We start from the raw sequence: 25,458 nt of genomic DNA, 5'->3' as shown, positions 1-25,458 counted from the left end.
AAAAGTAAAAGTTACTCAATGCACACAAATGACTGATACCTTCTTATATGTTTATAATTAAATAAAATTGGATTATTTCTAATGTATATGTGTAAACACAAGATTTTACTGTTGCAGTTGACTGAGGTGGAGCTATTTTAAAATATTTTATATGGGACTGCAGCTAATGATATTTCCATTTAGGATTAATCTTCTGTTTTGTTGTTATTGTTTTTTTAAATTATTGATTGATTATTTGGCGTGTAAAAATTAAGAAAAAAAATTAGATAAAAGCTGAAAATTGCAGGCGCAGTCACTCCAAACCAGGGGACAACTTCACGATGCTTGTTTTGTCTAAGATACCCCGAAATGTACTTGTCAGAAACAGAAAACTTAGGTTTCCAGCAACATTCCTAAGAAAAACATCATGTCCCATAAATCCCTCTGATCTGCTTGCGTCATCCATCCGCGCCTGTAGTTCTGTTTTGCTTCCTTCACGCACATGAGACAAACCAACGTGGCTTTTCCTTTTTGACAAGAAATTTGCCCAGCTATTAAGTGTCGTTACATGTTCATTACATACAAAATTTTTATAAAAACAACGAAACAAGCAGTTTGACGAGTGAATAAACTCGCTTTGCCTCCTCAGACACGAACCGGTGAGTTAGTGATTTTGCAGAGCTAACGCGGTCAAAGAGAATAAGTGACGCTGAGCAGAGTTGTGCTCATCTCCAGCAGTCATTTACAGATATGTGTTTTTGTCCCTCACAGTCTTCAGGGTATCATGTTTAACGAGGATGAAGACTGGAACGAAGAACAAGACGCTCCAGTCCTGAGCAAAACTGTCCTCAAAAACAACCAGAAGACGAACAGCAGCACAAATGTCAAGGTAAAGATAATAGATTCGTTTTAGTTAGCAGCTGCCAGCAACTAAATATAATATTTACATGCTGTCTGCAGTGGTACACGACAGGTTGCATGGCTTATTCAGTTGTAAAAGTATATGATCTATATATAAAACAACAGTATGTGGAGAGTGAGTGTATTAACTCATATCTACAAATTATCCATTGTCATTTCATACTACTTTATATCATTACTTCACCACACCAAACAGGCATTCTGAATGGGCCCCTCCCCAAATCCACAGCTAATCATTCTGGTATCTTTGTGGGCCCTCCACTCATGAGGGCCCTGCACACTCCCTACACTTCGACGCTCCTGTTTCAGAGAGGAATATTCTACTTTTCACTTAACTGCATTTATTTAAGAGCTACAGTTACAGGTTATTTTTCAAATTTTAAACACAAAACATATGATCAGTTTATTAAAAAATGAGCTACTGTTGGAGATTAAAACACCAAAAGTATATGGAGGAGTTAAGATAAGCTCCACCTTGACCAACTACAACACTGAAGTTTTAGTGAGTCAGTTAAAAGGCTAATTATATCAAATGAATTTATCCCCTCATCAGTCTAAGGTTGTTGGAAAGAAGAGCCTGCTGCGCACCCTGCAGACTCTGGGATCAGTACCAGACTGGAGGAATGATGACCGTCAGCAGGACAGTGACAGTGAGGCTGAAGAGACTCCATCAGTCAGTAAGAAAAGAAAGAAACGAAGGAAGAGGCGAAAGCAAGAGCAGACGACAGGAGAGCAGCAAGAGAACGGCGACTTAAATCAGACCGAGGAAGAGGAGAAACTGGTGGGAAAAAAGAGGAAGAAAGACAACAAATTTGGTTAGTAATTAACTAGCTAATGTTGTATGTTATTGTTATTGTCACAAGAAGAGATAATATAAAAATGTTTTCTTTATTCCTGAAGGGGCGCCGAAGGTAAAAGCCACTTCTGTGATAGAGACAAAGGATGAAGAAATCACAAAATCCGCAAAGGTAAACGCAAAGAAACCAGAGACCACACAGAAACTGAGCAGACAACAGTGGAAAAACAAAATGAAGAACAAGAGGAATTGTAAAAATAAATACAGACAGAATAAGTCAGAGGAGGAAGTAAACAAAGCTGAATCTGTGGAGAAACCCGAGCCAAATGAAGAAGTCAAAACAGAGTCATATAGCAACAACAGCAGTGAAAAAATCAGCCAGACACCAGCTAAGAGGAAGGAAAAAGAACTTAAACCACAAAAAAGAAAAAAGACTGTAGAAGACAGTGACATATGCTGTCCAACAGAAACACAGATGCTCAGAGAAGCAAAGCAGATTGAAAAGGAAGAAAAATCAAAGTCTGGGAAAGTTGAAAAAGGTACAAATAAATCTACTGATGGGTCAAAACAGAAAGCAGAGGAATCTGACGTGGAGTTTACACACAACCAGATTCCCGCGAAAAGACTGAAACCTGAGCTGAGCAAAAGACAGAGTCTGCAAAGAGAGAAGCTGCGGAAAATACTCCACAGCCAGGAGACGGCCCATCCAGAGACTCCCGCTGAGACAAAAGACGAGCCGGCGGTACCGGAAGAAGAGGTGAAGCAGGACCGCTCTGCCTCCCTCAGGTCCCGCATGGAGCAGCGTCTGGATTCGGCTCGTTTCCGCTACATTAACGAAGTTTTATACAGCACGTCCAGCGGCGAGGCCAAGCGCATGTTCGTGCAGGATCCACAGGCCTTCTGGATCTACCATAGAGGGTACACAGCACAGGTTCAGAGGTGGCCGGCCAACCCGGTAGATGGGATCATCGCTTACATTCAACAAAGGTGAGACATTATAGTTATTACAATATGCCACATATAAATCAACACTTTGGGGAAAATTCTGAGGTGGTGATCAGTATCTCAGCTCACAAAATCAAACTAAGATTTGGAAATTGAGCTCGGAAGTTCATTCTGGACTTTCAGGAGCAGTATGTTTAACAAGAAAACGTCCTCTTACTAACTTTTTTGGAACTTTCAGCTGCCTCTCAAGGTTTTCTTCAGCAAGTCCTCACCTGACCTAAGAGTAGAACTTGGTCACCTGATAACAAATAACAAATCAAATCAAAGTCTCATGCCATGAAGAGACTTGAGCCAACGCCATTCACTGAAGAAGAACACAGGATGCTATTTCCTGTGCTAGATTCTTTCTGCACCGTACATTGGCTGCATACGATATCCAATTAAAAAAAAGTAGTGCTTTACAGGAGATTATTTATCATTTCAGCTCAGGATTCTGCATCTTCTCAACAAAAAGTGTGGTGGCTCATTCGATTCACCAGGTGCACTTAAGTTAGACCCTTGCAGTGATCAATGCTGTATCATAAAAAGCATTGTTTGAGCCCAGTGAGTTAGCCCAAGCCATTAACAGGGCTGTCACGAGTAAAATAGCCTTCACATTTCTTCTTTAGCCTTTTAATTGTGCTGTGACTCCAAAACGTTACTTTACCAAAGACGTAAGGCAGGAGGACACTGCTGCACTGCGGGCGTTTAACTGCTGCTTCATTTGCCTGCTGTCGCTCACGTCAGCAGTGCTTCCGTGTATTCTGTCGCTTAGGTTTCACTTGAAGGTGAGCTGTTCGTTACAGCTTGTTATCATTTGATTTCCATCACACATTCTCTCATGTATTCCAGGCCTTCCTCTCTAGTGGTTGCAGACTTCGGGTGTGGGGACTGTAAAATAGGGCGCAGCGTGAAGAACAAAGTGCACAGCTTCGACTTGGCGGCAGCCTGTGAGCTCGTGACAGTGTGTGACATGGCCAACGTGAGTGTGTCCTCTTGTCTGTGTGCCAATTCTTGTACAATCCGTGTGACTGTTAGAAAATGACATTCTGTGTGTGTGTGTGTGTGTGTGCAGGTCCCGCTTCCTGATGCCTCTGTGGACATCGCTGTGTTCTGCCTTTCTCTCATGGGAACCAACCTGGAAGATTTTTTAGCGGAGGCCAATCGTGTTTTGAAGATGAGGTAAAACATGTTATACCGATAAATGCATGGCAGATCTATATATATAATAAATGTCTGTATAACTGTTTTGCACAAATCAAATTTTTTTACTATTATTATAGGGGAGTTCTCAAAATAGCAGAAGTGGCAAGCAGGTTCGATAACCCTCGGAGCTTCATCACTGCACTGGCAAATCTGGGTTTCAAGATGGTGTCCAAGGTGAGGAAACAAGCCGGGTGACTGTTTCATAGGAACAGAGAAGCACTTTCTAATTTGTCCAGCTACCCCATTGCACTGTTTTTTAAAATATTGACCAGGTCAGTAAATGCACTGTCACAGCTGTGCGAAGTTAAATGGTAAACCTGATGGAAATGAAACAAAATTGCCACCTTGCGTGTGCACGTCCGCATGTTAGGCTTTTGTTTCCAGCTGCGCAATCTCAGTTAAACATAGACAAATACACAAGAGTGCTTATTGTTTCTTTTACCTTTTAAAGAAGTCAGTTTGCTCAAAGAGTAGCTGGCAGCTGTATTTTTCATAATTGATAGCGTGTGACTGTGGTGCTGTGGCCACGAAACCTCAGGTCAAAAATATTCAGTAAACTGCTTTATTGTTGACTACAAAGAGATTTGGTTAGACATATGAAAGGTAGGTGAACATCATTTGTAAACAGCTCAGGCTGAATAAGAGTCGATCCACATGAAGGCCTGTAGCTGACTCACTACAGTAAGCTTGTACATCTGCCCAGTGACTGATTGTAATTAAAGGCTGATTTGTTTTCTTTCTGTAGGACACAGAGAACACTCATTTCTACTCCTTTGAATTTGTGAAGACGGGAGATGCTCCAGAAAATATAAAGAAATTTGGACTGCAGTTGAAGCCTTGTGTCTACAAGAAAAGATGAATTTATGTGACATTTAGCAGCTTGGGTTTACTGTTGTCAAAGCAGTATGTGTACATTTTTATGTAAAAGTATTGTTTTGAAGCCTCTGTAATCTGTTTTTTGATCACAGGATCAAGTTCCATTATCTGCATTAGCGTACATGGACTTTTCATGTAACACAAGACACTGTTATAAGTTTCAAAGTAAGTGCATCATTGTATCAGATTTAACATGTTTTGTTGGAGTAAAAATCTACATACGTACCAGTTTAGTTGTGTAAAATGTTGAGATTAACCTGTTGGAAATAAACAAATTTATGGAAAACGTGAAAAACGAATTATACATTTTTGAAATAAATTTATTTTGTATGATGTATGACACAAAGTGTTGTTATTTCTGTATGCCAAATGGAGGCATTTTATTATTAATTACACCAAGATACTTACAGAGCAAGTAGACCTTATAGGGAATGAGTGAAAATAGAAACTTGAGTGTAAATGGTAATGGCTGAACAGTTGCATGACCAAAGCCTGATTCACTCGGTTGTGTGTGTAATCATTTGCCACAAGGGGGTGTACAAACACTGCAGCCTAACGTGGGCAGATGAGTCTGTTTGCATCTGCATCATAAACTGGGAGGATTTATTTATAAATCAGCAGATGGTCCTTTACTAATTTAGTCAAGCAAAGACATCACAAGGGCAGATGGTGCGGAGCTAAAGTCACAGCAAAGTCTGTCAGTCATCTCTGCTGTTTCTGGAAATGTTTTGTACCACAGACATATGTTAACAGATGAAACAAAACAGCAAATTGGAGAAAAAAATTATATTGATTTATTCACGACTTTACTGACAAATAATGGAAAACACAATGTGCATACAGTACAAAATTCAAGTAAGATGAAAGTGCAGAAGTAATGCATTTAAAATCATTAATGCCAATCAGTCAAAATTATAGAAACAACAGTTCACTACGTAAACAGAGGACTCTTTCACATTTCACTCCTTCCACAAATGATGAAATAACACACAATGCTGCTTGCAATGCTTTGTGTATAATGTAAAGCTGAATATGTAAAAAAAAAAAAAAAAAAGGCCCCACAAAACAACTTCTGTCTTCACACTGTACTCTTGATATCAATGACTATGGAGTAAGAGACCAGCTTTGCGTACTCCTCACTGTTGTCTGCCAGCACTGGTGGCTTCTTCACCTCAGGAGAGGAGGGCTCTTGCATCAGAGCTGTCAGTCCTGAGAGAGACTCCCGCTTCTGGATTACAGAGAGAGTTGAGTGACTTTTCATTTTGGTTTCCAGGTCGCATAATAGCTGAGCAAAATCATTAAAACAAGATGAACTTGGGACAAAAAACAGGATTTATGAAGATGTTTCTAAAGGGCAATAAACTTCCACGTTAACTGAATGTTGTCTTACCTTGTGTTGTGTCCTGCCATTTACTTTACTATAAAACAAAACAAAAACATGGTTAATGACGATGATCTTGATTATTAATTGTGTTACAGATTTTTTTTTCTGATTTTTCAGGTTTTGTAATGATAAATAACACCACTAGGTGGCACTGTGACTTGGTCTGACACGCTGATTGGGTTCAAACGGGCAAGCTGCAGGTATGATTGTGACGGGAATATCAATGGAGACGAGTGTTGACCTGAGTCCTCATCATTGATCTCTGATGTCAGATGCAGCAGAACATTTGTACATTATGACCTCGGTGACATCATCCCACTGAAGATCTGCTGCCGTCAAAAAGTGTCCCCAGTACAGGAGGGGGAGGGTTTGACGTCCTAAAATAGCTTTCCTCCCGGGGAGTCATGTTTTCTTGTGTACACTGTGTGACTGACCTTCCCAAATTAGCCTGACAGGACCCTCCCACTGGAGCAAGGGATAATGGGACAGAGGCTTTGTCAACCAATGGCACCTTGACCAAATGCTCTGACCGGAGACGAAGGCCTTTTGAAATAGTCTCTGCACCACCATCGTGCTGCGCAGTGCAGCCTAATTCACAGCAAGATCTGATCTGATTCTGATGAATATTCACGAGAAAAGTGAGATGTGCAAACTTCTGCAGGCAGAAACCGTAAAAAGTCCAAGGATCGTGACAGATATCCCACATCAGTCGTAAAAGACGGGTGACTCACTGATTTTTTTCCAACAGCAATAATATTAAGCGATGGCTTTGCGGCTTTTTCATTGATGAATGGCAGCTCGGATTTCATTCTACTAATAACTTCTGAAGATCTGGACTTTTTGAACCCTTTACCTTGGTTTTTGCAATGTGGCATTGATGATAATAAGCCAACTAACAGCATGCTGCTGCAGAAGGTGCCAGAAGAAACACTGCTACAAGCCATTGCAGAAAACTGGAAAATAAACAGGTCTCGCTGGAACATTTACTACCTGTCTACAAGCTGGTCTGCGGTGGCAGAGGCACCTGTCTGCTTCAGCCACATTGCTTCCTGTTTGTGAATAACTGCATGATACTGGGGTTTTGGTGAGTTGGGTTAACGATCTGTGCATCCTGTTTGTCTCATATTTTATGGCACCTATTGCGTTGCCCTCATTTGCTCGTCAACACATCACCTGCCGAGCCGCAGTCTGACACCTGTAGAGGTATTTAACTCACCAGAACACCCAGAGAACAATGACAAGGATGAGCAGGATGGCAAAAGCCGATGAAGTGCTGATCATGGTCACCATTACTGAAACACATACACACAGTTGTCATAGTACAGATAGACTCGTTTGCATGATCAGAACTGCTCAAGTAAACACTTGACTCTGCTCTCTGAGTGTAGTTGGAAAATACAACACAGTAAGAACTCACAAAACAGCTTCTCCTCGCTCATGACCTCCACTTGAATGTTGACTGTGGCTGTGTGGTGATAGAAGGACGCCTGGCACGTGTACAGGCCTTCGTCCCACTCTGTGACCTCTGACCGGAAGACCATAGCAACCCCTTCCGTTTGGACAAATGAGCCATCACTCCTGAAACACAAGCGACTTTTAACTGAAGGAGCAGAAGGCTGAACGTATTATCATATATAGTAGTCTTCTTATTGCAAACAAATTACTTGAAAAGACCAAAACCAACAAAGTGTAAGTTTCTGACTCCCCTTCACTGCTTGTGCCACGCAAGTTCAGGCCCTTCTGTCCACACTGAAGACACAAATCTTCAGTACTGCACTATTGCAGTATATAGTATACTGCGCTATGACGTTTCATTTGTTATAAAAGAGGGTCAGTGGTTTTTAAACGTAGCTAATGTTACTCAAATGCGTAAAAGGAATAAATGCATTTGTTGTATTAATACATAATGCATATTTTGCACTCTAGCGAGTCTTTATGGCAGCAGGACGTGTATGAGGGATTGACTCAAAATAAACTACAGATGTACAGAAACAGAGGAATAAGATCTATCAGGCTTTGGCTACACAAACAATACCTGTTAGTAGGATCAGTTCACCTGGTCTTTTCATGGGATTTGTTGACAACACGAAAAATATAGAATATCTCCAAACTTTGATGCCAGAAGTATGCAAGAAAAGAATTACTTTAAACAATCCGGTTCACAAGCCTAGAAATCTTAACTCTGAGTGTATTTGCTCCTTTTAATGGGGAGAACATAGATTTTCTGGAGGGCATTTTGTGCACAGGTGCTTCCTGTGCACTCCTGATATTTAGGTGGTAGACAAGAAAGGATGAATCACCTTTTACAGTTGAGGTTGTAGTCTGGCACGTTGCCTTCGACTCGGAGCAGTACTTTCTGGTTGCAAAGATTTTCCTGGAGAGTCAGCCTGTGTGTGATCTGTTCACCACTGTAGCGCGTTTGCAGAGGAGTCGTGCGGTTTAGGACTCTCACAGAGGAGATGTCTGCAAAAAAGTCATGTGAACCTTAAAGATGAACCCTGTATCTTAGGATCTCCTGATGCATTGATGTGAATTTCTAAATTTGCAATAACATCTGACCCAACTGTGTGTAGTGTGCAGATGTTCATATCACTGTTGTTGTTTATGTTAAACTCACAGTATCTGGGGATATGAACAGTCTCCTCTGTGGTCCCATGGTCGAAACGATACACACAGGTCAGGTTTTGTCCCTCATGACGGGCCAGAGGGAACTGATAAGTCAGCCTGGCTGTCAGGACTTGGCCTTCATACTCTGACTGCAGGGATGTTTGACTTTTGGCATTTTCGGGAAGAACCCAGGCAAGGTTTGTTCCAACAGCCTCCCCTCTGCAATGACACACTGCCAGCCAGAGGGGCGAGTCCTGCTGTCTTTCCACAGACACATTCAGCAGATGGGTTTCTGCAAAATAAAACAAGGGGTGACAGGAAGGGGATGAGCAGCTGTGCGAGTTTGTGTGTGTGTGTGTCACAGAGAGAAATATTTCCTAGAAAGAAATGACGTACTGCGAACGAGAATGTGGATCGTTCTCTCTTCTGGTTCTTCCAGGGATGAATGTTCTACTGTGCAGGTCAAATTCTGACCAGAATACAAAGACGTCAAGAAGTGCACAGAACTACGAGTCGATACCAAACCATCGGCCCGAACTTCAGTCTCTGACTGATGACTGATGTTGTTGTTACTGTTTCCAAAATTCCAGGTTATGGTTGCTGCAGGGGCAACGCTGTCCACAGTGCAGTTCACCCTTGTGTACTCTTCACCGTCTTTCCACTCATTGTGGGAGTTGATGGTGATGTTAGGCCGAGCTGCGTGGGAAAGATAAGTTAAACTAGTGGAAGTGAGAGATTTCTTTTGGGAAAAAGATTAGATCTATGGTGAGCTAGGACAGCCAAATATGTCTGCTACTCAGACAAAATTATCCAGCGCCTGATTTGTTGAACATACCGCAAAGAGGGAGTGTTATACTTCTGTTCTGTGGCTCTTCAAATGCAGGGTGATTTATCACACACTCTGCAGCGAGCTCCCAAGGCGAGCAGGCAGGGAGGAGTAAAACTCCCTTGACAGAGTGGCTTCCATTATGAGAAGTGAAATTGAACCAAGAGACTCCAGACACACCCTCTGGTAGAAGCCAGGACATGTTGGCTACAGGAACAGCATCAGCTGCTGAACACTCAATCACCCTGTGTCCATCTTCAGTCTGCAAATCAACTCGTATTGTGGGAGGAACTGAGAGGAAGGGTGCAGAGAGAAGGTTCCACGTCAATATTTCACAGTCAGACAGTGCGGAAAATTTGAAATGTATGCATGAAAGTCTTTCAAGAAATATATACAAAGAGTTACACCTACCAAGCTGTATAACATGAGGTTTAACTGTGACATTGAACTGCAACATTGCTTGAAGATGGTAATAGGAAGCAAAACATTCGTACAGGCCGACGTGCTGATGTCCTACTGGACCCTGAATTGTGAGGCTGCTGCCAACCACCTCCATATCCTCAGGCAAGAGCCCACCATCTCTAGAGGGGAACACAAGTACACATACAAAGAGGAGCTTATATTTCAGTTTACCAACAATCAAATACTACAGTCAAACAAATTATTATTTTAAACGAGGAAACTTGTATAAATCTGGTTCCTGCACTTGTGGTTTGGTGCCACCAAATGTGTAACCACATCCTCCCGAGGATATGAAGGTTGTTTCAGTCTATGTTTACAGTACATATGTGCATGAGAAAAAAATTGTACTAATCTCACCCATTTCTGAATGCTCATAACAGAATACAGACTAAAATAAAAATATAAAGAACAAAAACATTTACAGGCCAGCAGTTGATTTCACACCAGACTCATTTCTACAGTCAAATGGGTGCACAACAGTTCTCTGAAGTCAATACATGAGATGTTCTGCACCTGATATTTAATGTTGTACTTCTGCAAAGTTAAACTCATAAGTTGCAGATAGAAATAATAATGAGGTTTTAAAAAAAAATCAAAGTCATCATATCCTGACTTTAATCTTCAGCAAGGGACAAACTCCAAAAATGCTCCCATAATGAAGATCAACAGGATCTTTCAAACTTCACATCCTCAGTTTGTAACACAGGCTTTCAGTCTAAAATGGTACACCTCAAAATAACATGAAATGCTCCTTTAACACCAAATATTTCTTACTTTTCACAGGTAAGATTGTAACGTGGCACATTCCCATCAACCTGCAGGCTGATGATGGTGTTGCTCTGTCCTTCCGGCAGCTCTAAAGATTCATTGTCTTGGAAATCATCAGTGTTGCCTCCCACATCTGAGTTCAGCAAGCTAACTGACAAATCTGCAGAGTAAAAAGCACATCTCTGTTTTCTGAAACATCTACTTCATGAGCACCATCCATCCATCCATCCATTTTCTATACCGCTTATCCGTCAGGGTTGCGGGGGAGCTGGAGCCTATCCCAGCTGACTACGAGTGAGAGGCGGGATACACCCTGGACTGGTCGGCAGTCAATCGCAGGGCCAACACACAAAGACAAACAACCACACACTCTCACACTCACACCTAGGGGCAACGTAGAGTAGCCAATTAACCTAATGTGCATGTTTTTGGCTCATGAGCACCAATTTTTATAAATTAGTTTTTCAAATGAGAAACGATGATAGTACTCACTAAAAGATGGCAGCGTTATGACCCGTGACACTTTGTGTGTAAATTTGGGGTGGTCAAACACACAGGTGACACTGTGCCCCTCATAGTCTGCTGCAGGCAGGACGACTGAGCTTGTCTGTATGTCTGAGTCTGTGTAGTTCTCTCTCCGCAGCTCTTCATCGGTGTCCAAAGCCAAGAAGATGTCAGTGTCAGGTCTCCCTCCAGATGAAATGCAAGAGACCACCCAGAAATCACTTCCTCCTTGCTGTACCATCTCCTCTTTAATGGTTACATTTGGCTTGGCTGCAGAGCAGGAAGAAAGGCGAGAAGAGTTATTCTTTAACACACAAGTCTAATGTTTTTTCCAGTAAATTAGAAAGTCAGATAGCAGACTGAGGCCTGGGGTGTTTTTGTTAAATAGGAAGCCGTGTCCGGATGAGCCAAATGTTAGCTAAACACCGGTCATAAGAGGCTTCTGCTTGGGTTTTCGGAGAGTGCTGACTTAGGCTTATCACCTGTCCCATCTGTTGGCCGGGCTGCAGCTGAGAGCAGATGTCTGGCCCAGCTGCTGTCCAACCAAAGCTGAAAGACCACAGGCTTTAATGCAGGGAATCAGCAGAGCTCAGAGTCTATTATCAAATACATAAAAGTTGCGGTGTCATACAACAGCCAGTCATCCCTAATGAGTAAGAGAAGTGAGCTATCACCTCATAATAGCTCAGGTCTTGGGCAAGGGTATGTACAATTAAAGTGAGTTAAAACACTTTGGCTTTAAAAAATTCCATTTACTAACACCTATAGTTATGCGTGGATTTAACCGTTGCAGCTAGAAAATTACCTAAGCTGCAGCACTTCAGTCTGAACGTATCACAGATGAATGGGCTGGCTGGCTTGGCTCAGGCTAATGGGATTTGTTCCGTACGGTCTGCCAAATGAACATTCATCCTACCCATTCTGGGATGGGGGATGCTCTGCAAGTGTGGATGCAGAGGCCACTTGAAAAACATGGCCAACTGAACAAAGACATTAACAAATTAATTACACACCACACAAGACCACTTATTTGCTTTATTTGGGCCACCTATCATCATGAGTGTGCTAGAGACAGTGCATGTAGAGCCCACATGTGGGTCGTGAACTTGATCACTGCGCTGGGTCAGTTCCTGAGACACTGAGGTGACAACAAAGCAAGTTGTGCGTGTGTGTGTCTTTTTGCCCAGCTGATTCTGGTCAGCCTGGGTTGTTAAGTTGTAAATATATGTTGCATATTTCTTTCTTTTGCCACTTGTGAGAAGCAGAAACATCTTTTAAGTTGATCATGCAAATTTGTTAGCAGAAAGTTTCTTATTTACATATCCACTTAATGTGGAACAACATTAACTTTGATTTTCTCTCATGTTTCTTACCACCTGGCAATTCTAAGTCTAGTATTTGCTCTCTTCTTGCTCTGTTTTTTCTGATCCACTAACTTCTGAGGAAAATATTTAGCTTTTTAACTGCTAAATGCTCCACTATGCTCAGTCGCTAACTTTTCCTGTGTGCTGTTTGATGCTGAGCAGAAAAAAAAAAGAAGCTGGTGAGATTAAACCAAAACAGGGAGGTGTAGGCATGAAAGAGGAACTAAAATGCTCCATTGAGCTGAGTGAAACTGCAGTCAGCTCACAATTTTCCAAGCACTCACTCATGCACTATGACTGACCCTTTTTTAAAAAAAAACAAAAACAACAAAAAAAAAACTGATCCAGTGATATTATGAAAGTATTGAGCAGCTTTTCTGCTGTATATTTACTCAATAAAAGTCAATGGAACAAAACAATGAAAGTAAATTAACTGAGTTTGTTGGATTTCTAATTTCTCCTCATTTATAATCCTAATTTCTAATTTCTCCTCATTTAAGACTTTGATCATCTGCACCTCATCATTGAAGAATGGTTTTGCACCTTTCTAAAGGTCAGAAAGATTTATTTGGTAAAACGGAAGCAGAGAAATGCAGGAACCAAACTGCCCGCTGCACTTTGGTTGTGTTATTTATTTGTTACACATTATGGTGTTTTAACACCAGCGACAGAAGTGTGTTCTCCCATGAGTGCATTGCACTGTGCAATGCGAGTTATGGCCTGTCGCTGAGTATGTGGAACAGAAACTGGTAACGCAGCACAATATGTCACCTTCCAGCAGCAAAGATGTACAAACACAGCATCATTGACACGCTCAGCTATGTGTGTGAACTTACCATATGTTTCCACCCTCACTGTGGTGAGTTTGGGGTTTGCAAGGGTTGGGTGTTGGACCACGCAGGTCACACTGTCCTCATCTTGCAGGTGGGTGGGGAAGCGGAGGATGCTGCTCAGGGTGGAGGTTCCGTTCGAGTGAATAGTATCGATCACGTCCACAGTGAAAAGATAATCTGCGGGAGGATGGCCATTGACTAACCAGCTGATTTGAGGCCGAGGTCTGCCACCGACAGCAGAGCACAACACCGACTGATAGTGAGAGCCGTTTACGGTCTCTGCATTGACCAGGATCTGGATATCAGGTCGAGCTGTGAACACATGAAAACATGTCTTCAAATGACGTAGATGCACCTTGTGTTAAAATGTTATTTAAATCAGACTGGTGGTGTAGCAGTGATGACCTTTTAGATTTAGACATTTTTATCTTAAATTGTGGCAACTCAATTAGACTGATTTGTTCAAATAGAATAACGTGCACATTATAGGCTTGACTTACCTACTACAGTGAGGAATACACTGACAATATAATCCTCTTCCAGTGATTTAAACTCACATGTGTATTCTCCCTCTACTTCAACGCTGGAGATATTCACCTTAACTGTGAGGTTGGTGACAGACTCTGGTTCAGAGAAACCATTGCGGGCAAACGGCTTGCCATTAAAAAATCCTGCAACTCTCTTGGATCTAATTTTAGAGTTAATCTGGCTTTTCCACTCAGCTCCCAGGATCTCAGTCTTGCCCAGATACCTGCAGGTCAGGTAAACATCCTCTCCCAGGACTGCTGTGACGTTTGGCGTGAGCTCAATGATCTGCTCTTCGTTCAAACCTGAGACACAGAGCAGCACAATGACAGGTTATAAATTCACCTGAGCAATCTTAAAATTACAAACACAGAAGAAGCAGAAATGTCTTAATGGGGAGAACATGATTGTTGTTCTTCCTGTGAGGATGGACAGCAGGCTGATATATGTCCGCTGACATGCCTGTGAAAGGTGTATTCATGCATCCTATTGTCTTTCACTGGTTAAGTGAAACTGTGATGGATGAGGCAGACTAACTAGGTCAGTGATTATAAGATTCCAGTCATTTTATCATAATTAGCATATGCCAATGTCTAATCAATAAAAACAAGAATAAAGGTCTGCAGCTCTGCTAACTGTGCTGTCTGCTAATGTTAGCATACTAACACGCTCATGTTGACAATGCTAACATGCTGTTGTTTAGCAGGGTTTATCATGTTCAGTGTTGTAGTTTAGCATATTAGCATGCTAGCTTTAGCAAATTAGCACTGATCTGTATAGCCGGGACTAATGAAAATGCTATTAGGCATTTTGTGATGTGACATATATATATATATAGCTATACTTATACTAGGTTAATGAGGCAATAATTAGATTTTAAAAAGTAAATTTGATGCATACATTACAAATGAATACTGTGAAATGGGCTTTTGGGAATGAAAAACCAGAAAAGTGGAAACAGAAAAGCATATATGAATATCTGAACCAAGTTTCATGGCAATTCATCCAATAGTTCAGCAACTCTGCTTCTCAGAAATTCAGCCAGGAGCACACTCTATCAACCTCATGGAGGTGCTAGAGGAAATGTAAGCAGAGTCAGTCATCAGCTTATGCTACATCCTCAGGGCATCATGAATATCTGCACAGCATTTTGAACGATTCCATCCAATATATGTTGAGATACTTCCCTCGATAAGGGAGACTTTTGCCCTATTGGTGGCGCTAGATTAGAAGTCTATCATTAGGATTCATCCTCTGGGGAACATGAATGAGCATTCATAATTTCATGGTTATCCATCCCATAGATGTTGACACGTTTCAGTCTGGACCAAAGTCTGGACCCACTGACAGGCCAACATTAAAGCCATTCTGCTAGCATAACATGGAGCCCCACCCAAAAAAATGTTATGAAAATGTAAGTTAATGATATAGTAGCCATCTAATAGTCAAAGGGCTAAACACATTAATTAGACTTTGTTTGCAAAATGACACTTGACAAATGTGGCCTGGTCCCCTCTGTGCATATTTATTAAAGGACTCCATTATGTTAATGAAATGAAAACAGTCCAAAAGTTACACCCTGATCTATAGCCAGACACCAAAGTCCTCCTCCTGCCACACTTGAGAAATCAGCCATGATTAGGGTTGGTTTCAGAGGAAAGGACATTTAATAGAAGCTGACAGATTTTAGCACTTGCAGAAAGGACAGTGTGCAGACTCCAGTGCATACCAAGTCCCTTTCACCCTACTTCTTCTGCTGACAAAGGGCACTTGAGGACACAGTTTGGTCTATCAGCCGCTGAAACCAGTAACTTCTATTCAGATCTATGGTGAGTCAAATTGTGACAACTTGGTGTTGTATTGCTCTATGGAAAACCATTGAACATACAGCCAGTTGCGGCAGTTGAAACTAAACTGTCTACATCAAACACCGTTAAAGCTGAAATGTTGTTGGTCTTTCTATACATCAAAGCAAAGGGAAACAGTGTGGAGACGCTCCAAAGGCTTTTAAGAGGAAAGGACACAGAGGGAGAGAAATAAATATGCTGTACGGGTTCAATTATGCCTTGTGGGTTCATAATTCATTTGCCCTTTAAGGTTATTGCCAAAATAAATGTCAGCCAAGCATGGAAAAGGCACACCTTGAGGATACAAACTTAGTAATAGCTGAGAAGAAATCAGGTATTCATGCACTGCATCACATTTCCTGAGCCCCAGGGGCTTCTTTTTCTCACCAGCAACAGCAACCATTCACCCATGGTAGACAGCAACCCCTCCTTTGCAGACTGGGGATGTGGTAAACAAATAAGACTTTCGACTCTAAAAAACAAAGCTTTTTCACACGTTTAAACTTTCATCTCCAGCTGGAAGCCTCTGTGACTCTGCAGAACAAAGGCATGATGCTGAACCTAAAACCCTACATCAGGATTCCTAAATAAGTCCACCCTGCAGAGGGTTTTCCCCTTACACAAACTTAAACCTTAACAACCCTCATATATTAACTTTAAAAGGCTGTAAAGAAACTATTGTGGTTTTAGGTGGCACCACAGATCAATAATAATGAACTGGCAATACAAACATGCCATCAACATTACATTGCAGAAAGAGTTATTGTGTTCAAGATGCATCCAGAATGTGCCTTTATTGGCTGTGTGCATTTATAATCTAATCACTTTGGAAAACCATAGCAGCTCTGTTTAGTGTCAGCGCCACAAGTTAAACAAGACCTTAAAAGCCAGTAAAATAAGTCTATAAACAGCTGACTGTCACAGATGGATTGTAACCCTGCAGACTTACCCAGAATTTCCGAGCAGAGAGCAACATTAAGGACAAGACCCACAATCAACAGCCCTGAGCATCCCATGATGGTGTCACAGTGAAATAGAGGTGGACTGCCTGTATGTCAGGCATAATAGTATTTAAATTGTGTACGTGTGTGTGTGTGTGTGTGTGTGTGTGTTCTGTGGTTTATGGTTAGAGGTACACACCCTCTAGAGCTAACACACAGTTTGCTGCTACTCATATAGCCACATACTGGATGTGCACACACATACACACACATACACGCACAGGCACACGCACACAATTAAGCTGTGTGTAAAAATATACAACTTTTCTCCTTTGCTTTCTGAAACAATAAGTGAGTAACTGTGGATATCAGCTTCTCTTCCAGTTGCTCTGTTTTGAGTCTGTTCGGTTTCTCAGCCACCTCATATAGCAAGACACGTTGGGAAGTGGTAAAGCCATGCATCATTCATTCCATCCCCTGCTGAGGTGCTCACAACGTGTCTACAAGTGCCAGTAGCTACCTGTTTGCTGAGCAGCATATGATACCCTGCAAGGACAACTGCAAAGAGAAACAGATATGGGTGAGAAAGCTAGAGGTGCTTTGCAGGGACTCAGTATTGCTGCTTATGAGAAGCTGAAAATTCTTTATTTCCTGTCAAAGTTGAGTTGAGTCAGCAAGAGCACAATAGGATGACAGTGAATGAAATGACCTGACAAAAAAAAAAAAAAAATCAACATTGCATGTGGTTTGTAACGGCTTTTTGAATCATCTGGTATGAAACTGCCAATGAGACATTTTGTAGTGTGTGAAAGTGGGTTTTACAACAAAGAAAATAGTTGTGTCATCCTCCTTCCTTCTCTGCTTCACACACACACACACACACACACACTATCGAAAGATTCCTTAAAATGTTTAAAATGCTGTGTCATCCAATGCACTTTAAGTTCAATTCAATTTCAATTCAACTGTATTTATATAGCACCTTATACAATCAAAATTGTCTATAGGTGCTTTGCAGAAACCCAGAGTCTGAACCCCCAAGCAAGCAGACAGTGGGACTAGAGGTTGGAGGAGCGGCTTGTGATCGGAAGGTCGCTGGTTCAATTTCCCCAGCGGATGGGCAGGATGGGATGCCCCCCCTCCAATTAGGGAGATGTGGTTGATGTGCCATTGAGCGCATCAATGGCACAATAACCCCCCAATTTGCTCCCTGGGCGCTTGATGCGGCCCACTGCTCCTGTGTGTGTTTCACTGCATGTAATTTGCTGGGTGTTGCATGTGTGTTCAACTAAGTATGGGTTAAATTCAGTGTGTGTTTGTTAAAATAAATATACTGATTCTTAACTGGAAGAAACCTTGAGTAGGACCCGGAAATTCAGGAGTTAGACCTGAATCATTTATGTGAGAGCAGAGGAAGGAGCATAAGAAGCATTCAGGGTCTATTTTTAGTCTGGACAGAATCAACTTCAGATGTTAAATCCCTTAAAAAGGTACCTATTTCATGCTAATTTCACCCTCCGGTTGAAAGTCCTTCAAAGGGTTTTAAAAAACTCGTAATCAAGTGTTAATCAAGCAAGTATCATATCCTGGTTTCTTGTTAAGTTTTTGTTGAGTGACTTAATCTAATAAGTCACATTTAAAAGCAGATAAAAGGCAGAAAATTAGTGTCTATATTTACAAGTAATAGAAATCAGCTTCTGAACTGCAAAGATAAATGGGAGAGGTTTTGTCGGCATGATCTAAGCAAGAATAAAGCTCTTATTATTTCCAGTCTTGCTCTGTGACTTGATTCTGACTGTGGGGTGATCGTATCTCCGGAAGGTAAAACACGGTTCAGGCTTTTACCAAAAAAATACATGCAAGGTTTGGTTTCAAGGGCAAACACTTGAGAGAGAGTCGAGTCTATCTTTTAAAACCCAGCGTAATCACATGAACGTGGTGCTGGGGGGGTCATTTTTCCAGCTAATTAAATTACCTGAAGTGGTTGGTCCCTGAAGGTAGGCGGAGGTGGAGTGGAGTTTGGAGAAGGAGTCTGGAAACCCTTCGGTCTTTTCCAGGTGTGTCCTATACAGTCTGCAAGCTAATGCATTTAGCTGACAATGAATTGTTAATGTTTCACAGACACGGTACTTATAGATTTCACAGATGTACAACTGGCATGCTTTTCACCTTGCTGGCTTTCTCTTTATCGTTTTCTCCATGGACACACACGTGGAAATTCAGCTGGAAAAAGGTAGTTGGTGATCAGCCAGTGATTGTATGCGTGTGCCTGTGAAGGGCTGTTTGGTAACCTACTTAAGTCTGGGGTACGTTATCATCACTTTCTTCAGAGGAGGAAAATCGCAGATCATCTGCACCATCTCTTCCTGCTGTTATTCATTTACAACTGAATTATCACCAAACCCTGCAGCTCTCACACACTCACGCAACAGATTCCACACTGACACAACATGTGATTGATACGACACTATCAATCTGAGTCACATACCAGTATTGGCCTATGACACTGCTGGCATTCGTGTACAAAGAGAAATAAAAAGAAAAAAAAAACGTGGTAATATAATTAGTTAGTTAGTACAATCTAACAGCACTCATGTTTCAAAAAGATGCGTGGTCTGGTTGGAAATGTTCACTCCCCTGGTCTGGAAAACAAGGGTGAAAAAGAGATATTTGCAATATTTTTTTTAAAAAATGGTGAAGCAGCTTATTTAAGGAGTTGGAACAGCCTGCCAAAGGAGATGATATTACTAAATGCAAAATTAACATGTAACTTTTCAGCCTGGCTTTTACTTTTAAATGTTTTCACAGTCCTGAGATATTATCAGCCAAATGCACTTACAATAATACTTTGATATTTTGTCTTTGTTGTCGAGGCATAACACATAGCTAGTTTATCACTAAGAAAACAGTGTTGAAAATGTCCTTGTTAAAATGGATAACCAAATGCCAAAACATGGATAAAAAATCTTCAAGAAGACTCAGAGGTTGTAGGTATTAGTTGCAGGACCAACATTACTGTATCGGCACCTTTTTTGGTCCAGTTCAGGCACTGGTTTCTAACATATATGACATGTGGTTTTATGCAGGTTTGATCTACCGAGATAATTCAGACAAACAGCACCCTGCACGTCAGTGATGAGGAGGTGCTGACCACAGAAAGCAGCTGCACATGCAAAACAATGAAAAAAAGAATCACCTTTTGTCAACAACATTTCAACATGTCTACTATATCTAACTGTGTGCTATCTATAATACATGAGAACACAACTCAAATTCATTCACAAAAGCATCCTGACCTTGATCTTAAGAGCCCATAATGGTTACTGATACATTTTGTTGAGCCCTGTAGAACATTATACATCCATAATGAATCATAATCATCTCATGGATGTTTATAACTTATTGTCTGACCACTTTCTAAAGTCCCATTACTTTCAGTGCTTTCAAATGCATCATTCAGACATTACCTAAAGAGAAAAACGTAAACTTGAAATTTTACTCACACGTGTGGGTTACTATGAGCACTTAGAAGATGACTCATAATGGAAGACCTTCTTACAATTTCTACAACTGTCAGAAAATATGTCAAAGGTCATTAAACACACCAATGCTTGCACTTCTTTTGATGCAATATATAATAGAAAGTTTTCTTTAAAAAAAAAAATGCAACTGCAAGCATATTTAGTGAGTAGCAATTGAATTAATGCACCCTTTTCTCTTGACAGAAAGCTCTGAAGGAACAAAACTTGTACCGCTGCATCCGTGTTCTCTTCTCTGAATGACTCATAACTTCTCTGATCAATCGCTTCCTCATCTTCTCTGATGTCCCAATGAGCTTTAAACTGTTGAGCAGGCCGGGACGCTGAGTGCTTAATGGTAATTTAGTTGGTGGAAATGACTCAAACAGTGATTCCAGCAGCCTTGAAGAGGATGCATCTGATGTTCAGGTCATGAGCCATTTATGTACTTCAGCAGTTGAGGCTGTGGCGCTGAGTGCTTAATGCTTGTTTAGTTGGCGGAAATTACTGAAATATTCTCATGAACAGTGGTGAAGCAAATCAGGGCATTACAGTAAGTAGAAGATGAAGCTTGGAAGATGGTTTGTGATAAATGAGATTTCTTTAAGGTACGTTTCAGGAAAGTACAACTCTTTGGTTTCTCATACAAAAATCAGAAGGGAACTAGAAGCTCTGGTTGCTCGTCTGAGGACGGGACAGTTGGTTTCAGCGGTGAAAAAAATGAACCTCTGGCAGAGCATCAAGTGAGAATGTAAGTGAAATGGACAGCAGATGGCTCTGGTTAGTGCACCGGTTGTTTGGGACATGCAGAGCATAGCTGGTCCTGTGCACCCCTCCAGACCTGGCACTGGTCCTGGCTTCCCCCATAGCAGGACTCTTCAACCAGCAGGCTGTGAGTCTGTGCTAATACAACCTGTACAGCTCCCTTCAGGAGACGAGGAGAGTTACTGAAGCCCAGCCAAGGAAGCTGTGCCATTTAAACCCAAAGAAATGCTTCATAAGATCCCAAGATCTCTTGTACTTAATGTCTGGTAATTTTCCGGTCAAGACACACAACTGAGAAACATTTGAATATTGTGTACTGCTTTTCTTCTTTTGATACACAAACAACAAAGCTGTTGTTTCGTTGTTGCAGAACCAAAAGGCCACACCTCAGTAACCACTTCCGGTGGTCAAGGTCAACGGTCAACCGGCGGTTGAAAAAAAAATCAAAGACTTTTATTACACTTATAAACAGAGTAGGTGGTGAAACAGAGTAGATTTCAACAAATTTAAATGTTTAGAGCTAATGCATTGCATTTGTCATAGCTACACTCATCTATAGAAGCCATACATACATACATAAAGTACCACCTCAACACAACTTCCCGTGACAGCGTCTTTCTCATCAAGTGCTGGGTGGATGCAGGACCCAAGAGATGAAGCATTAGCATGTCTTTCTGAGACAGCTGATAGTTTGCAGGTCAGAGAAGAGATGAGAAAAGACATGCAACTTAAAGGTCCCCTGCCGGATTTTCAAGGCTTGAGGCTTGAGTTAGAGAGGAGGTGCAGACCAACCAGCGACAATGAACAAAGAAACAGAAACAGAGATCGAGAAACAGGAAATCTAACATCTAACATGAAAGTACACCAAACATCTTTAGGCTAGTTTGATATCTCCGTGAACCTTTAAATTGGTGTCCCCGGAATTCGTTTAGCCTGAACAGAGACATGACTGTAGAGCTAAGTGATTTGAACAGAGACATTTCAATTACTGCATAAAGTAGAAGCATTAAATTTTGGCATGGTATAGTTTGGTAAAGATGATGGGAACACCGTGCTTATGAAAAATTGTTCTGCCATGTTTATGGTTTGACTACATTTGTTTAATTTTAAGAGAAGTTCATGGCTACGATAAGCATGATTGCTGTCCTCCTGCTTGAAAATCAGTTGTGCTGCACGTCCTGCATTGACACAGGATGTTGTGGTGTGAATATCCCTGTACATACACTGCAGGCAGCAAAGGGATACACACACATGCATCTGACCGCCACAGTGAAGAATTTACTCCTTCGTGCTGTCTTACGTTTTCTGTTCTGATTTATCTGCTGCAGATGTATTCATGACAAAGTTACACACACTCCAGTGTGTAATATGAAATATTGCCTATTGCTGTTTGGAGATGCCTACTGTAGGAGGTAATAAATGAGTTAAAGATGCTGCTTTCCTTGACAACGAGGTCTTAATTAAAGCAATGTGGGATAATGAGAGTTCACCTCCTCTCAAGCATGCACTGCACTAAACTCAGCTGACACAACAGAAAATTCACATGCAACCTTAGACCTGGGGGACAAATTACCCTGGCACCGGCCAGGCAGGGACTGTGCAGGAAGGCAAGCAGCAAATCAATACAGTTTTATAGACCTGAATCATGCCTGAAAGTTTCATCTTAGCTCGGCTACTTTCATTCAACTTTCTGCCTTATGGCTGTTCACATGCTCACACACACTCAGACGCTGTGATGGAGGTGATTAGGGCAAAGTCTTTAACAGTTGGATCATGTAGTTGATATGAGTTTATTCCACATTTCTCTTTACAAGTTCGGGTTTCAAATTCAAAAGATGCAAAATGCTTGATGCAAAGTTTGTTACAGCAGGACTGCTTTTTGGATTTCACTTAAACTAAACTCATGGGTGCCATCTATGGGCACAACTGATCATCTATAACAGTTTTGAAATGCAGCACCCATCCTGCCCAAGACAAGATGAAAGGACTGCACGTTCTCAGCAGCAGTGATGTAAAGTAACTAAGTATATTTTCTCATGTACTTATGTACCTTATTTCTAAATCCTTGATGATTTCACTTGCAATTCAGTGCTACTAGACTTGTACTACACTACATTTCAGAAGCAAGTGCTGTACTTTTCACTCTTTATTTGACAGCTTTGGTTACTAGTTACTTTGCAGATTCTTGCTATAAATAATCAACAAATAAATTCATATTTTTTATAAAGTATATAGTATACCTAGCAGTATATGAAGCAGATGAAATTGGACTCAATTTTTTCAGCTGCAACACTAAAGTGATGTGCACATTAATGTTTTCAATAATTATAATCCAAATGCACCATAATATTTTTTCTTAAATATGTGTTTCTGCATAATGAATACCTTTGCTTCTAGCACACCTCTACACTTACGTATTGGTAATTTTACATTAGTGAGGAATCTGAGTACCATCACTGCCCAGCGTTTAACTCCTGTGTCCATACTCTGAAGGACAGTGTCACCTTGATTTTTACCTGTCTCAAGAGTTTGTGCTGTTAGTGTCACTGAGCAGATAGATTAACTCTAACATTAACTTTAAGTCAACCAACACTTGTTTATGATATTAGAATCTGGCCATGCAGCCTAATAACCAGTGTGAACAGTCATGAACACACACACACACACACACATGCAAAGGTTGGCCCTCGAAAATCCCTGTGGCGCCTCTTGTGTACGCAATGACTGCTCAACAGTGCATTCCTGCGTCACACTGTACTGTAGGCCCGCCTGAGTTTCAACGAAATGACAACAGAATCTAAAGGAACATTCCCACACTTTAGCCTCCAACAGGAGCAAATTGCATTTGCCAGTGGTCATCAACGGTTTCAAATGAGATTTTTCAGCTAGGAGGCATCTGCAATGTCCCTGAGCGACCGCTCTCTCTGCCTCTGCCAGTAACACGCAGCCTGACCTTTGTTTTACCTACACTGACTCAGCATTTGCTGCTTAATGTTAAGTGATTATGCTGCTGGTGACGCCCGATGGGTGTGAGAGGCATTTGTCAAGGATCAGTCTAGCATCCACTGAACCACAATTTAAAAGCCTCATAAATCCCAACTATGTGGACTCACTGACCAGAGACTAATTGATTTCTTTAATGGCTAAAAGTTAATGATGAGCAATAAGTTCTGCTCTATATGTTTAACATGAAGCATAAAGTCTCTATTGACAATGTGTAATCAAATCAATATGTCTTTTCTCTTTTGTTTTTACATTTTGGCAGTCAAAACTCAAATATAGAGAGATTAGACTTTCCATCAACATATTCCTTTAGTTAAGAAAATGTAGTGACTGCAGTCACCTTTATAATGCCTTAGCTTCTCATCTAGTGCCATCATCAGGACAAAATCTGAATTTGACAAAATGCCTGCTAAACTAATGACATTTTCGCCACCCCCAGCTGTACTTTCTGATTTGTGCTAAGTAGCACATGTTAGCATGCCAACATGTTAATTAAAATGTTCACTGTAATTGTGAACATGTTAGCAAGCTCCACTGTGCTTAGGTATGGCCTAACAGAGCTGCTAGCATGGCCGTTGACTCGTAGTTTTGTTCAAGCCTTAGCAAACAGTGCATTTGTTGCAAACGTTTTAGGAGGATTAAAACACATTATGCGCACACTCTCAAGTGGTGCAGTTTTTGGCTCCAGCGAGCAGCTGTTTTAAGTGAACAAAGGTAAAAACCTGCCTGCTCAGCCCCAAACAGCCCAGACAGAGACGAGCTGGTGTACATAATGGAGCATTTAGCAGGTAAAGTGTGACAGCTCCCTCAGAAGCTGGTAAAGACCAAAAACAGAAAAGAGTGAATATTTTATTCGCCAGCTGACCAGAAACACAACTTAAACTGTTGTTCTGTAACTGCTGGAAGAAATTTACTATATCAACATATACAAAAGTGATCTATTGGCAGACATGCAATATAATATTCATAAATTTGTTTTCTTAGTATGTAAGTGCCAGAAAATAAGAATCATGTTTTTGTTACCTTAGAATGAGTCTTTCCTATGTACAGAGGGGGCGGGTGCTCTTCCATGTCCGCCATGTGGCATCACCAGTAACCTAGAACAGACAGACCAAACACTGATTCTAAGATAAGATAAGATAAGATGAACGTTATTGATCCCACAGTGGGGAAATTCACTTGTTGTGGCAGCTCACAAGGACAGAAGAGGAGTGCAAAAAGCTAGAGAGGGCTTTTTGTGTTTTTAACATTTTAGGTTCTCCTACACTCACTCCTCACTGCTGAATGCAGTGAATTGTGTTCACAGCGTGTTTCTGCTGACCCTAAGTGACCATATCAAATAATTTACT

The 25,458-nt window shown here is 41.2% G+C and overlaps 2 protein-coding genes across 2 annotated transcripts; one reads left to right on the top strand and one right to left on the bottom strand.

Annotated features, from left to right (window-relative positions):
* Window positions 1-428: 428 nt before the first annotated feature.
* On the top strand, window positions 429-5,095 carry rrp8 (ribosomal RNA processing 8). The gene is made up of 8 exons (XM_046389553.1): window positions 429-638; window positions 751-868; window positions 1,454-1,715; window positions 1,801-2,683; window positions 3,533-3,662; window positions 3,756-3,862; window positions 3,964-4,060; window positions 4,632-5,095. The coding sequence occupies exons 2-8, from the start codon at window positions 764-766 to the stop codon at window positions 4,743-4,745; spliced, it is 1,698 nt and encodes a 565-aa protein (XP_046245509.1). The 5' UTR covers window positions 429-638; window positions 751-763; the 3' UTR covers window positions 4,746-5,095.
* A 438-nt stretch (window positions 5,096-5,533) lies between these two features.
* On the bottom strand, window positions 5,534-25,189 carry si:ch211-149e23.4. The gene is made up of 16 exons (XM_046389079.1): window positions 25,133-25,189; window positions 18,799-18,887; window positions 17,344-17,381; window positions 14,011-14,340; window positions 13,514-13,822; window positions 11,302-11,583; window positions 10,816-10,969; window positions 9,991-10,160; window positions 9,589-9,870; window positions 9,150-9,449; window positions 8,764-9,045; window positions 8,447-8,609; window positions 7,564-7,724; window positions 7,363-7,438; window positions 6,153-6,180; window positions 5,534-5,990 (listed from the first exon to the last, which is right to left on the bottom strand). The coding sequence occupies exons 1-16, from the start codon at window positions 25,187-25,189 to the stop codon at window positions 5,841-5,843; spliced, it is 2,871 nt and encodes a 956-aa protein (XP_046245035.1). The 3' UTR covers window positions 5,534-5,840.
* Between the last annotated feature and the right edge of the window lie 269 nt (window positions 25,190-25,458).

The sequence above is a fragment of the Scatophagus argus genome, chromosome 5 (genome assembly GCF_020382885.2).
Source record: "Scatophagus argus isolate fScaArg1 chromosome 5, fScaArg1.pri, whole genome shotgun sequence".
In the NCBI taxonomy this organism is placed as follows: domain Eukaryota; kingdom Metazoa; phylum Chordata; class Actinopteri; family Scatophagidae; genus Scatophagus; species Scatophagus argus.
The sequence above is the reverse complement of the archived record's forward strand: the minus strand, read 5'-3'. Positions and strand labels throughout refer to the sequence as shown.

What these genes read in the sequence shown, in the direction of transcription:
- rrp8 (XM_046389553.1), top strand. Translation starts at nt 764, where the DNA reads ATGTTTAACGAGGATGAAGACTGGAACGAAGAACAAGACGCTCCAGTC. An exon ending in ACAGCAGCACAAATGTCAAG is followed by an intron (nt 869 to 1,453) that starts GTAAAGATAATA and finishes TCCCCTCATCAG; the next exon opens with TCTAAGGTTGTTGGAAAGAA. An exon ending in GTTTCAAGATGGTGTCCAAG is followed by an intron (nt 4,061 to 4,631) that starts GTGAGGAAACAA and finishes TTCTTTCTGTAG; the next exon opens with GACACAGAGAACACTCATTT.
- si:ch211-149e23.4 (XM_046389079.1), bottom strand. Translation starts at nt 25,189, where the DNA reads ATGGCGGACATGGAAGAGCACCCGCCCCCTCTGTACATAGGAAAGACT. An exon ending in TGTATTCCTCACTGTAGTAG is followed by an intron (nt 13,823 to 14,010) that starts GTAAGTCAAGCC and finishes ATGTGTTCACAG; the next exon opens with CTCGACCTGATATCCAGATC. An exon ending in GAGCGAGGAGAAGCTGTTTT is followed by an intron (nt 7,439 to 7,563) that starts GTGAGTTCTTAC and finishes TATGTGTTTCAG; the next exon opens with TAATGGTGACCATGATCAGC.